The 12,092-nt window shown below is 47.9% G+C and overlaps 1 protein-coding gene across 1 annotated transcript; it reads left to right on the plus strand.

Moving 5' to 3' along the window:
* The first annotated feature begins 3,888 nt into the window (after positions 1-3,888).
* On the plus strand, positions 3,889-11,595 carry LOC124057857 (WD repeat-containing protein 5-like). Its single transcript, XM_046386458.1, has 13 exons — positions 3,889-4,291; positions 4,895-5,003; positions 8,635-8,708; positions 8,803-8,892; positions 9,048-9,137; positions 9,236-9,319; positions 9,411-9,466; positions 9,609-9,655; positions 9,916-9,991; positions 10,302-10,335; positions 10,425-10,499; positions 10,575-10,662; positions 10,958-11,595. The coding sequence occupies exons 1-13, from the start codon at positions 4,217-4,219 to the stop codon at positions 11,056-11,058; spliced, it is 999 nt and encodes a 332-aa protein (XP_046242414.1). The 5' UTR covers positions 3,889-4,216; the 3' UTR covers positions 11,059-11,595.
* The last annotated feature ends 497 nt before the right edge of the window (positions 11,596-12,092 follow it).

Here is a 12,092-nt window from a genome sequence, read left to right on the forward strand (position 1 = left end):
ACTTGTAGAGTCTCCAGATCACCTCGGAGGTTCAGAGGATGAGGACAGCAGCAACAGGTGTCCTCGGACCGCTGCTCCCACATCCAAGAACCCCACCAGATGCTCGGTGCACAGGAGGAAGACGAGGAAGGAGGGGGATGGGGAGCTCCTGTCCCAGGCTCAGGGGAGCACACGCCTGGTGATCCTGGATCCTGGCAGGCCGCCTTCAGGGGGGTTCGTCTGCGGCTGTCTGAGGGGAGGAGGAGGAGACGTGGTCGGTTTAAAACTGTGTCAGAAATCAGTTCCTCCCTCCACCAAATACTAAATGAAAAGAAAATAAACACCTTCATCCCCTCTGATTGTTCAACATCCTCCAGAAATCATCAGTTTGAATACATCAGGATAAAAAGTTCAGAATTTCATAAATAAATGTGAGCAGTTGGGTCTGGTGACAAATTCTGCATGAAGTACACAAGAGGGAAAACTACAAAACAAAACAGGAAACAAACTGACTCCAAATGTGACACAAAGCTTCAAACAAAAACGAACCAAAAGAACTCTAGGTCTCTGCTGGTCTCTCCTAGTTTCCACTGGTCTGCACTGACCTCTGCTGGTCTCCCCTGGTCTCTGCTGGTCTCTGCTGGTCTCCGCTGGTCTCTGCTGGTCTCCCCTGTCCCCAGTTTTTCTTTGTTTTTTTCCTTTCAGGCTGCTCTCCAGCCTCCACGGGGTGGTGCTACTCCTTCCTCCTCCTGTACCCTGTACACCTGTGAGGTTCCTGGACGTGGAGGTGGAGGAGGTGGATCCTAGCTGCTGCTGGACTCAGTTTGTGTGAGATATGCTGGACAAAGACATCTCTCAACCTCTAAGGTGGGCCAGAGACTCGCACACGCGTGTAGACATTAAGTTGTTCTTCAGCCTCCTCTTCCTCAGGGCCTTCAAATAGAGGCAGAGTCCAGGATCAGTAGAGTGCACAGATGCTGGAAGGAAGCCACATGTGAAGCTCTGAGCTGAGGACCTCCTCTTCAGCTCCTGCTCCACATTAACGGAGGCTGGAGCAGGAGGAGGAGCTCTCTTCTTCCTCACGTCGTGTTGCAGGTTTTGTCTGTACCCAACAGGGTCCTGAGTCGTTTTGACCCTCTGAGGCTGCTGTAGCCGCTTGCTGTCGGCAGACTGAGCACACGTGTCCGAGCACGTGTCTGTCCATCTGCAGGTGGACAGCAGGACGGAAAGAGTCAGACGAGAGACACATTTAGCTCTCAGCTGCCTCAATAAACTCGCCTTCAGAAGACAAGAAACCAGAAGCCAAAGGACCAGTTTAACGGAGTCCGGAACAGCAGAACGAGAACAGGACGCACCACCAGCTCTGTAGTGTCGTTGAACCTGGGTCCAGCTTGAGCCCAGCTGGTCCTCCTGTCCTCCCTGAGCCATCAGCTGACCCCCTTCTCTTCAGCTCAGCTTTATGTGGTTTGACAAAGCCACACGACAAAGATTTGAAGTAAGAAGGTTTTCATTGCGTTGCAGATCCTGAAAGATCGTCTGTTCTCTGTCCTGTTCGTGACTCTGAGTCCCACACGGAGACTCAACCTCATAAACGCATTCAGAAAACAAAGCTTCTGTGGTGAAAGAGCGAACGACCCCAGAGTCGTGTCTGCAGGCTCCACCAATCGGGTGGTGGCTGAGTTCGGGCTGAGGACGGAGAGCCGGCGAGTGCTTAGTGTCCACTGCGTCTCCCATTATGCTGTCCTCTCGGCTGCTCCTCTGCTGTCTCACTGTTCTGTCTCTCATCTGTCTGCAAGGTAAGACAGGTACATTTACCTGCTCGATTCACCTTTAAAATGACTGGTGTTATGTACGACATGTTAGACGTGAACAGATTTAGTTTCTAAAAGAACACTTTGCACGTGGACCAGCCAGCTGATTGATTTGTGTGCTTTCATTTCATCTTGTTGGAAATGATCTTCATGTTGTGATGTTGGACAGCTGAGGGACGTAATGCAGGACATCAGTCATGATGCTGCTCAGACGCGTCGGGTCACACGCCGCCTGCAGCTCCGTGTGTGTTCATGAGTGACCTGCAGCTGTTCTCACTCTAAATGTTAATGTGATTCAGTGTCCGACCTTTATGGGCTCTGTGCACTCCGTCAGGAGCTCCAACCTCTGGCTCTGTGTGTGTGTGTGTGTGTGTGTGTGTCAGGAGGCTGTCTCCAGTGTTTTGGCTGTAATGTAGGTGGAGGGCATGGCCGGGGGCGGGGCTACGTGGAGCTGGGCTGCAGCCAACCAGAAGTCATCAACTGCAGTCGAACAGACAGAGGATACAAACTGCGATCCTGCATCACTACGTACAGCAGTCAGTGTCTCTCTGCCTGTCTGCCTGCCTGCCTGTCTGTCTCTCTGTTTGTCTGTCTCTCTGTCCACAGAGGTTCAGTGATCTTTGTGATTTGTTCAAAGGTTCGTTGTGTGAATTCATTAACCTATCAGGACCACCTGTCCCCTCTCTGTGTAGGGTCTCTGGACCTGGTCTTGTCCCGGGGTTGTGCCACGTCTCGTCACTGTCAGCAGACGGAGCTTCCTGGAGTCTCGCTCACTTGCTGTGATCGGTCGCTGTGTAATGGCGGGCGGCGGGGGGCGGGGTCGGTCACTGTTGTCTTCTTCAGCTTCATCAGCAGCTGCTGGTTTTCTCTGCCAGGACTCACTGCACACTGAGAACTGATCTTGGGTCAGCTGTTGACCACGCACACACTGAGGATGTTGCACACAACTGATCCTGGATTGATGAAGCAGTCCGTTTACTGCTGTTTGCGGGTCAGACTGACGTCACTTTGTTTTCATTCACCTGCTGAAGGAGGAGCTCACCTCCAATCTACCTGCAGGCTCTGTGACATCACAACCAATCTGAGCCAGTCAGGTTGCTGTATGAAGTTGACTGTGTGTGACGTGGAAACCTGAACATAAAGTTGCTATCACTGTGATGTGACATGAACTACAACCGCCACACCTTCTGCTACCAGCCTAATGAGGATTTTGTGTTTGCTCTTGTTCGGCAGCTCTTAGACTTGTTCTCTTTTCCTAAACATCATTTTAAGATCGTTTTTAAGGTTTCATATATTTCCCATCAAATCCAGACCTCGTGCTGGACTCGTGTGAGTTCTGTGAGGACGACCTTCTCGCTCAGCTCTGAATAAGATCCCACTTTGTCTTCTTTTCCGTAATGAAAACTGACGTCACTGGTAACGTCACTGGTAACAGAGCGTTTTCTTTTAATTGCACTCTGAATTCAGAGAACAAATTTGAGGATATTTTGACTAATTTTATTCTTTTTAATATTTTATTTATCTTGATTTATTTATTCGTTCATACATTTATTCAGTTATTATATTTATTTTATTTAATTAACGATTGAATGTAATTTTGCCTGGTTTCTCGGACACTGCTTTCATTGTGAAATCGGTTCGAACTCGCTATTACCATAGTGTCTCATATACGGAGGCACTCGAAAACATTGGGGAGGCTGGCTTGACCGCGTTTTGGAATCGCAGGCTGGCTTGACCGCAGTCGTTATTGTGTTTGCTGTGTGTGTGTGTGTGTGTGTGTGTGTGTGTGTGAAATCCTGCACTTTGTGTGTTGAGCGTCGGTGTCCCAGCAGCTCTCTGGCCTGCTGTTTAATCTGTGTATGAACATGTCTACACACAGTTTAACTGAGCTCTTCCTGTGCGCCCTGACGAACCTCCGAGTCATCAGTCCGGTTTTCTGACTGGAACTGGTTGAGTAGTCCGTGATGACGTCTTTTCATTATTTGTACGTGTTTTTGTTAATGTATATTTATACTTCTATACAGTTTCCTCGGTAAAAGCTGCCTTGTGGAAAGTGAAACCTCCGCTTGTATTTCGTTTTTCTAAATTCTTACTGATTGTAAACTTTCTGTCACGCATGCGTAGTAGCAACTACGTGCTCTCCAGCACGTTCTGTTTCTGTAGATAGCTGAAGCTAACGGGCTAGTCTGCTGCTGTAACGACCCGATCAAGCACTGAGTCGGTCTCCATTCAGACCCAGTCCAGATTCGGTTCCGCTCGTTTGCACGGTGCCGGTTCCGATCCGAAACCTGCGCTGACAGCAGAGGCTGCAGTGAGTGCCGTTAGCCTCGGCAGCTAGCGTTAGCTGCACTGCAGCAACAGGGAATCAAAACAAAGCTAACAGCAGGTGAAGCTAACGCTGCCCATCAGCCTGCGAGCAGGACAACATGGCGACGGAGGAGAAGAAACCGGAGACAGAAAACATCAAGCTACCCTCGTCCTCCTCGGGATCCGGCAGTAAGGTGAGTCTGCCGGACTAACGAAGGTCCAGGCACCGGGACAGCTGGTCTGGTTAGCCGGTGATTGGTCTGCATGCTAGCAGATAGCTTGTCAGTTAGCTCTGCTATGGCAGAGGACAGACGTGACAGCGATCCGACAGTGTCTGTAACCAGCAACGCACATAATCCATCATCCATCTAAAGCTGATTCCTAGTTCGTCTCATATTTTATTAGTTAGTGTTAAGTCACAGATCCACTCTCAGCTGCCTCTTAATAAGTATACCGACTTCAGAAACCCAAAACCTGGCCTGAAGTAGTTTCTGTGGTCTCCAGTACAACAGACAGTCTATCAGACGTCCACATGAACGGCAGCTTAGACGTTGATCTGAAGCTAACAGGAAGTGCACAGCATCAGTTTGACACGACAGGTGATCTGATCGTCCAGAGTTCAGTCCAGTCAGTCCTGAGCTCATCGACGCGCTCAGCTGCTGACAGTCGGAACACATGAGGAGCTGACCCAGCTGATCCTCACGTCAGTGTGTCACAGTCTGCCTGCTGCAGCACTCAGGTAATAATCAGGTGTGTCACTGGCAACTCTGTGTGTGTGTGTGTGTGTGTTTTTCCAGTCCAGCCCAGCCAAACCAAACTACACAGTGAAGTTCACGCTGGCCGGACACACAAAGGCCGTCTCATCTGTCAAGTTCAGCCCCAACGGAGAGTGGCTCGCCAGCTCCTGTGAGGACCACACACACACACACACACACACACACACACCCGATTCGATTCGAGATTCAAGATTCTTTTTCAGAATCAGAATCGTCTTTATTGCCATGTAAGTGAAGAGGTTTCATATTACTAGGAATTGGTCTTGGTGATTGGTGCATACATAGAACGTAACGAGTAACATATAATAGTAGAATAGGATAAAACTAGAAAATTTCTTCACAAGAAATTTTGAGTGGGCCAATGGCACTTGCCGGGACTCTGCTGCCGGCCGGGACCCCATTGCCGGGACCCCATTGCCAGGACCCTGCCTGCCTGGCTGGAAACATTTCTTGGTAGATCTCAAAACATGTTTGAAGCTTTTATTTCCAAAAGCTCTGTGACAGCCACTTCCTGTAATTTGAAAGGGGCTTATATTTTGAAAATCTGTGTGCGTGTCTCTGTGTGGTCATATATGCATGTTGTGCTGTGTGTATCTTATTAATATACACTGCGTGTCCATTGGGCTCCATGTATTAGTGGTGGGAGCAGCCATTTTGTGTGCTGACTACAACTGTGTTTCATTAATAGCTGCAAGCCAGTTGAGCAGCTGTGCATGTTACCATAGAAACAGGCCCCCTCCTCGCCCCAGCCCCTCCCTTTCCTGTCAGCCAGGGAGGCTCTCCTCGGTAAAAGAGAGAAGTAGTGCAAATAGGTGAGGTAAATAGTGCAAATCTGTCCATTTGCACTATTTACCTCACCTCACCTCAGGGGCCTTTATGCAAGCATAACGACATTTTGCCAGTCTGTGGTGTGCTGTGAGTGTTTATGTGTGTGTGTATGTGAGAAGGTGTGTGGCTGTGGGGGAGGGGGTCATGTGTGAAGTCCTGTATGGGGGTGGGATGTGAGTGTTTCACTGTAGGGGGGTTATTGCTTTAACAGCTCTGGGGAAGAAGCTGTCCCTGAGTCTGTTGGTGCTGGTTTTAATGTTCCTGTACCGCCTTCCTGATGGAAGCGGTACAAACAGTTCGTTGCCCAGGTGGGTGGGGTCTGTGGCAATGAGTCTGGCCTTTTTCTGGACTCAGGTCCAGATCTGGTAGACTGCAGCCCACAATCCCCTGTGCTGTCCTCACCACCAGGTGAGGTGGTGTCCTTCCTGTCCTGTCCTGTGCAACTGCCATACCACACAGTCACACTGAGACACGGGATGCTTTCGATTGTGGCTCTGTAAAAGTTCACGAGCAGCTGAGTAGACAGTCCAGTCCGTTTCAGCTTCCTGAGAAAGAAGAGCCGTTGTTGGGCCTTGTTCACCAGGTGTGAGGTGTTCACTGACCAGGAGAGGTCAGAGGAGATGTGGATGCCCAGGAACTTAATGCTGTCCAACCGCTTCACCGCCTCCCCAAGTATACAGACGGGAGCGTGATCGGTCTTCCTGGACCTCCTGTAGTCCACTATAACCTCCTTGGTCTTGCTGATGTTCAGGACGAGGTTGTTCCTGGAACACCACTGTGTCAAGTTCTGGACCTCGTCTCTGTAGTGGGTCTCATCATTGTTAGATATGAGACCCACCACAGTGGTGTCGTCATGTCATGTTTGTGGGGTGGATAGCAGAGCAGTCGTGTGTGTAGAGTGTGAATAAGGCAGGGCTGAGCACACAACCCTGCGGCGTGCCAGTGTTGAAGGCTGAGCTGAAGCCCACAAATAGCATCCTAACATAGGTGTTAGGATGCTGCAGGTGAGTCAGGGCCGTGTGAAGTGCTAAAACACACACACACACACTTCTTCCTGTCAGCAGAAGCTGTTTGTCAGTAACAAAGAAAGTGAATTTAAAGTGAACACTTGCTGAACTTGTGGTTCCTTTCCTGCTGTCCATGATGGCAGAGCATGTGAGAGAGAGACGGGCAGAGAGACAGGCAGAGAGACAGGCCTTCACACCAATGTGGGGTGCAGTCAGCTGTGTTCAGACAGAAAACTGGACTTGTCAGATTTTTTTTTAACTTATTTTTTATTGAAGTCAACAGTTACAGTATCAAACAGTCATCACAGCGATCATCAATCTTTCCTTTCTAAACAATTCACATATTGTTCTTAGTGTCCAGTGTTGGTGGTGGTGTCTTCCTCTTTTCTGCAGTAATCAGTCCACTTTTCCCATTTATCACAGAATTGCATTTCTTGTAATCTTAATCTGTGTGTGAGTTTCTCCATTACAAATATATCTTTGACAGTGCTCAGCCATTGCTCCGCAGTAGGCGGTTCCATTTTGTACCACAATCTAGTAATTGTTTTTTTACTTGCCGACAATAGCACTTTAACCAAATATTCATCTTCCTTTCGTATGATGTCTCGTGTTAAATTCCCTAAATACAAAACCTTGCAGTTTTTGGGTATCTGGTATCCAATGATATTCTGAATGTGTTGCCATATTTGGTCCCAATACCCATCAAGTTTTTGGCAAGACCAGAACACATGCATGTGGCCAACATTTATATGTCCACACACTCTCCAACATGGTTGTGATGCGGACACCAATTCTTTTCTAATTTTGGGGGTTATGAAGAATCTAATAATATTTTTCCATGTAAATTCCTTCCAAACCCTAGAGCTCGTGGATGTGCACTGCGATTTACACGTTATACCATTCCTCTTCTGATATTTGTTCACTCAGTTCTTTTTCCCATTGTTCCTTGACATATAAAGAGGAAGTCTCCCTGTAGCTCATCAGGCCCTTATATAATAATGAAATCACTCTACATTTTTTCCCCTCATAGGCCTGTTGAAACACCAAAACTATTCTATTATCACTGTTTACCTGTATTTCTTTCTCAATATAATGTTTTAGTTGGAGGTATCGATATCTTTCATTTTCATCCAATCCAAATTTATCCCTTAATTTGTCAAAACTCTGCAGCTTGCCTCGTTCCACTAATGATTGTATTGTAGTGATTCCCTTATGTGCCCATTGTTGGAAGCCTTTATCAATCGTCCCCGGTATAAACCTAGAGTCAAAAGCAAACCAGCTCAACGACTTTGTGTCCTTTTCCAGTTTATACCTCTCCACCACTGTATTCCATATTTCTACTGTAGTTTTAGTTATTTTATCTAGTTGGTTATCTAACTTTTTCAACAGTCCTTTGTGTGAGATTAAGTTCCTTATCTCTGTGTCTGTTGTGCTCAGTTCTATATTTTTCCAATTTGCAACAAACTCATCATTGCACCAACACACTAGAGCTCTAATCTGTGCCGCAAGGAAATATTCCTTTAGGTTTGGTAAGGCGAGAGCGCCCCTATCTTTGGACTTGTCAGATTTGAGTGCTCGACCCCAACCAGCTGAGATACCATCAGTACAGACACTGGCTGTGAGTCAGAGACAGACTCAGCCTCTGACTGAGCTCAGCAGGAAGTCCACTTGTTGATGCTCAAGATGACCTTTTAACTCACTTTCTGAAGTTTTTTGTGTCCCGTCTAAACTCAAAGTTGAAATTATTTACATATTTGGTGGTACGTTCAAAGAAGCTCCGACATCAGAAAGCCAAGAGCTGTTTGTGTCTGCTGTCAGTTTAACATGACATGACGGGTTAGTGTTTGTCATTAAAGTCTATAAACACTGCGTGCTGATTGGCCCATGCTGTGAGTTGGCAGTAACCATGGTAACATCTCTGTGCAGCTGCAGATAAGCTGATAAAGATTTGGGGAGCCTACGATGGAAAGTTTGAGAAATCCATCGTTGGACACAAACTGGTGAGTTGCCTCAGTCCTGATCCTGCTCTGAACCCAGTCTGGATGTGGTTCAGTTTCTGGTTCCGATCCTGATCCAAGCTGTGTGTGTGTTTAGGGGATCTCTGATGTCTCCTGGTCTTCAGACTCCAACCTGCTGGTGTCTGCATCTGACGACAAAACTCTCAAGATCTGGGACAACAACTCTGTGAGACACACACACACACACACACACACACACACAGTGTGGAGAAAGTTCTCTGATTGGTTCCTCTGTGGTTGTGTCATGTTGATGTCTCACCACCACCCCCTGCTGATCACCAGACACACTGACATTCTGGGACTGTCCATGTGTCTCTCCAGGGGAAGTGCCTGAAGACACTGAAGGGTCACAGTAACTACGTCTTCTGCTGTAACTTCAACCCTCAGTCCAACCTGGTGGTGTCTGGATCGGTACGCTGCTGCAGCACAGGACAGCAGAAGCACTGTCTGTCTGCCTGCCTGTCTGTGTGTCTCACAGTAAACCTGTCTGTCTCTCTGTGTGTCTGCAGTTTGATGAGAGCGTTCGTATCTGGGATGTGAAGACGGGAAAGTGTCTGAAGACTCTGCCAGCTCACTCTGACCCCGTCTCTGCTGTAAGTTGTCTCCACTGTAAGAGGACATGTCCACCTGTCCGTGTTCAGGTGATCACCTGACCCCTGATCTCTGAGTCTTTGTGTGTTTCAGGTTCACTTCAACAGAGACGGCTCGCTCATCGTCTCCAGCAGCTACGATGGCCTCTGGTACACACACACACACACACACGCACACGCACGCACATCAGAAAAATAAAATACATCATTTAATGTGCCATTAATCGGATAAGATTAATCTTTATCCACAGGTTTAAACAGTCTGTCTCTCTGCCTGTCTGTCTGTCTGCAGCCGTATCTGGGACACGGCCTCAGGACAGTGTCTGAAGACTCTGATTGGTGAGCAGGCTTACAGAATGTGACAGAATGTCCCTTTACTCTGTGAGACGTCGAAAGTCTGATGGTCTCGTGGTTTTTCTAGTGAGCCAATCAGCAGCTCGGCGGGACTCACTGCCATCAGTCGGACAGGGACAGAGGACTTCTGATGTTACTTATTAATGATCAAAAGTTTAAGACACTTTACCACAGAAGGGGACCCGATCGTGTCTTTGCTGTCCACAGGGACAAAGAGTGACTGTGATGTGTCTCTCTCCTCTCAGATGACGACAATCCCCCGGTGTCTTTTGTCAAGTTCTCCCCCAACGGGAAGTACATCCTGGCTGCGACGCTGGACAAGTCAGTATGCCGAGCGGCCCGGCAGGCTCAGCGCGAAGCCGAGCTCGTGCGGCCGCCGACTCTTAGTTAGGATCCACGTTTGTTGTCATTTGAACGTTAACCAGCAGCTGAGCTCGTCTCACTGACAGTCTTAACCTGTGCTCAACATGTAGAAGGTCCTTCACCTGTCACCCCGTCTGCTGGTGTGTGTGTGTGTGTGTGTGTGTGTGTGTGTGTGTGTGTCTCAGGTCACTGCATGTTGTGTTCACTGACTGCTGTCAGCTGCTCTGTGTGTGTTCTTGTCCAGCTGACTCTGTTCTCTGGTCTACAGCACATTGAAGCTCTGGGACTACAGCAAAGGAAAGGTACTGAGCGTCTGTCCTGTCGTCTGTTGATCGGTGTGTCTGTACGTCTGCAGTAGTCCATCTTCTGTCTTTCTGTCTGGTGTTTGCAGTGTCTGAAGACATACACTGGCCATAAGAATGAGAAGTACTGCATCTTCGCCAACTTCTCTGTCACCGGAGGGAAGGTACGTATGAGTTCAGGACCGTGTCTCTGTGTCATTGAGGGCCAGCGGGTCCAACCTTTGACTCCTGTGTTTCAGTGGATTGTCTCGGGCTCCGAGGACAGCATGGTTTACGTCTGGAACCTTCAGACCAAAGAGATCGTTCAGAAGCTACAGGGACACACAGGTAGGACCTGGACTCTGTCAGCACCCACCAGCCTTTCCGTCTCCTGACATTCTTCCTTGTGTCTCTGTCTTCAGTCTCTTCTTCGCTTTCTGGTTTCTGGATTTGTCTCCTCAGCATGGACTTGACGTCCTACCCTAACTCTGTCTCCTGCTCTCTGTCTTCCTGTCCTTTTGTCCTTCTCTCGTACTTTTCTCTCTCCCGTTACTTCATTTTCTGATCTAACTTACAGGATGTAGAAGAAGAAGACGGGGAAGCTGTTGTTGTCCATAACTTGAGTGTCTTTGTGTCTCTGCAGACGTGGTGATCTCGACCGCCTGTCATCCGACAGAAAACATCATCGCATCAGCTGCTCTGGAAAACGATAAAACCATCAAACTGTGGAAGAGCGACTGTTAGACTGAAGGAGACCTGAACTGTGACCCGGATTAGTACTGCAGACCCGCATCGTTCTGATCTGGTCTGATGTGAACACGGGCCCTGAATGCGCCTTGTCTCATTGGGTCCTGGTTTCACACCAAAAACACTTTCTGTTCACACTGTAAAAAACTGAGGACTGGAACCCATGAAGCGGACTGTGTCTCTTTCAGAAGAGCAGAATCTTTAAAGGACAAGTTCATTGTTTTCTAACCCAAATCTGATGTAAGATTTACTTGTCTTGGTGGTTCACAGGACAAATCGCTTCTCTTCTCTGTTAGACTTGTATGGTTTCTCTTTTTCAGTTCACATGTGTGTATGTAATCATCCAGATACACACACACACACACACACAGGAAGAGGGGGGCGCCAACAGTAAAAATGTCTTGAAGCTTGAAGAAACGTCATCAACATTGGGTTTGAATGAAATCAGCTGGACTCGTTCCTTTCCTGGCTGGTCCTGGGTGAAAAATAGTGAAAATGTTTCAGTGGTTTGTAAATAAAGATTTTTGACTAAGAGCTGTCATGTGTTGAAATGCTTCTCTTAGATCAGCTGAGCAGCTGTGCTCCTCATGAACATCTTCATTCAAACTGCTGGGTCTGGATCTGCAGCAGCATGAGGCAGCATGATGGTGACTGCTGATCAAAGTACTGCAGTATTTATATATTTGCAGTATCATGAAGTGGGTGAAAGTTTGGACCTTCTGGAAGACGTGCTGTGTGAAGTACCTGCTAATGCAGACTGAAAGTTTCCTGTGCTTCACATTAAAAGCTTTAACTGTTGAAACACGACTTTTGTCATGAAGCAGTCACAGGAAACGCCACGTGTCGGTGAACACTGACCGCCACCGTTCATCGAGGGCACTTTAAATACTGCAGGGGGTAAAGGACCAGGAAGAAGCCCTCTGAATTCGGTGACCTGCAGTACTGGTAACCACAGTAACTACAGCTGTTGACAGGGCAACCAGGACTGAACTGTTTGACATGCCCACTTTAAAGTGGATCTGAACTGGATC

This window comes from Scatophagus argus, chromosome 4, assembly GCF_020382885.2.
Source record: "Scatophagus argus isolate fScaArg1 chromosome 4, fScaArg1.pri, whole genome shotgun sequence".
NCBI lineage: Eukaryota > Metazoa > Chordata > Actinopteri > Scatophagidae > Scatophagus > Scatophagus argus.

Coding starts and splice junctions, on each gene's coding strand:
- LOC124057857 (XM_046386458.1), top strand. CDS start 4,217: ATGGCGACGGAGGAGAAGAAACCGGAGACAGAAAACATCAAGCTACCC. Junction 8,709..8,802: donor CCATCGTTGGACACAAACTG/GTGAGTTGCCTC, acceptor GTGTGTGTTTAG/GGGATCTCTGATGTCTCCTG. Junction 9,138..9,235: donor ACCTGGTGGTGTCTGGATCG/GTACGCTGCTGC, acceptor GTGTGTCTGCAG/TTTGATGAGAGCGTTCGTAT.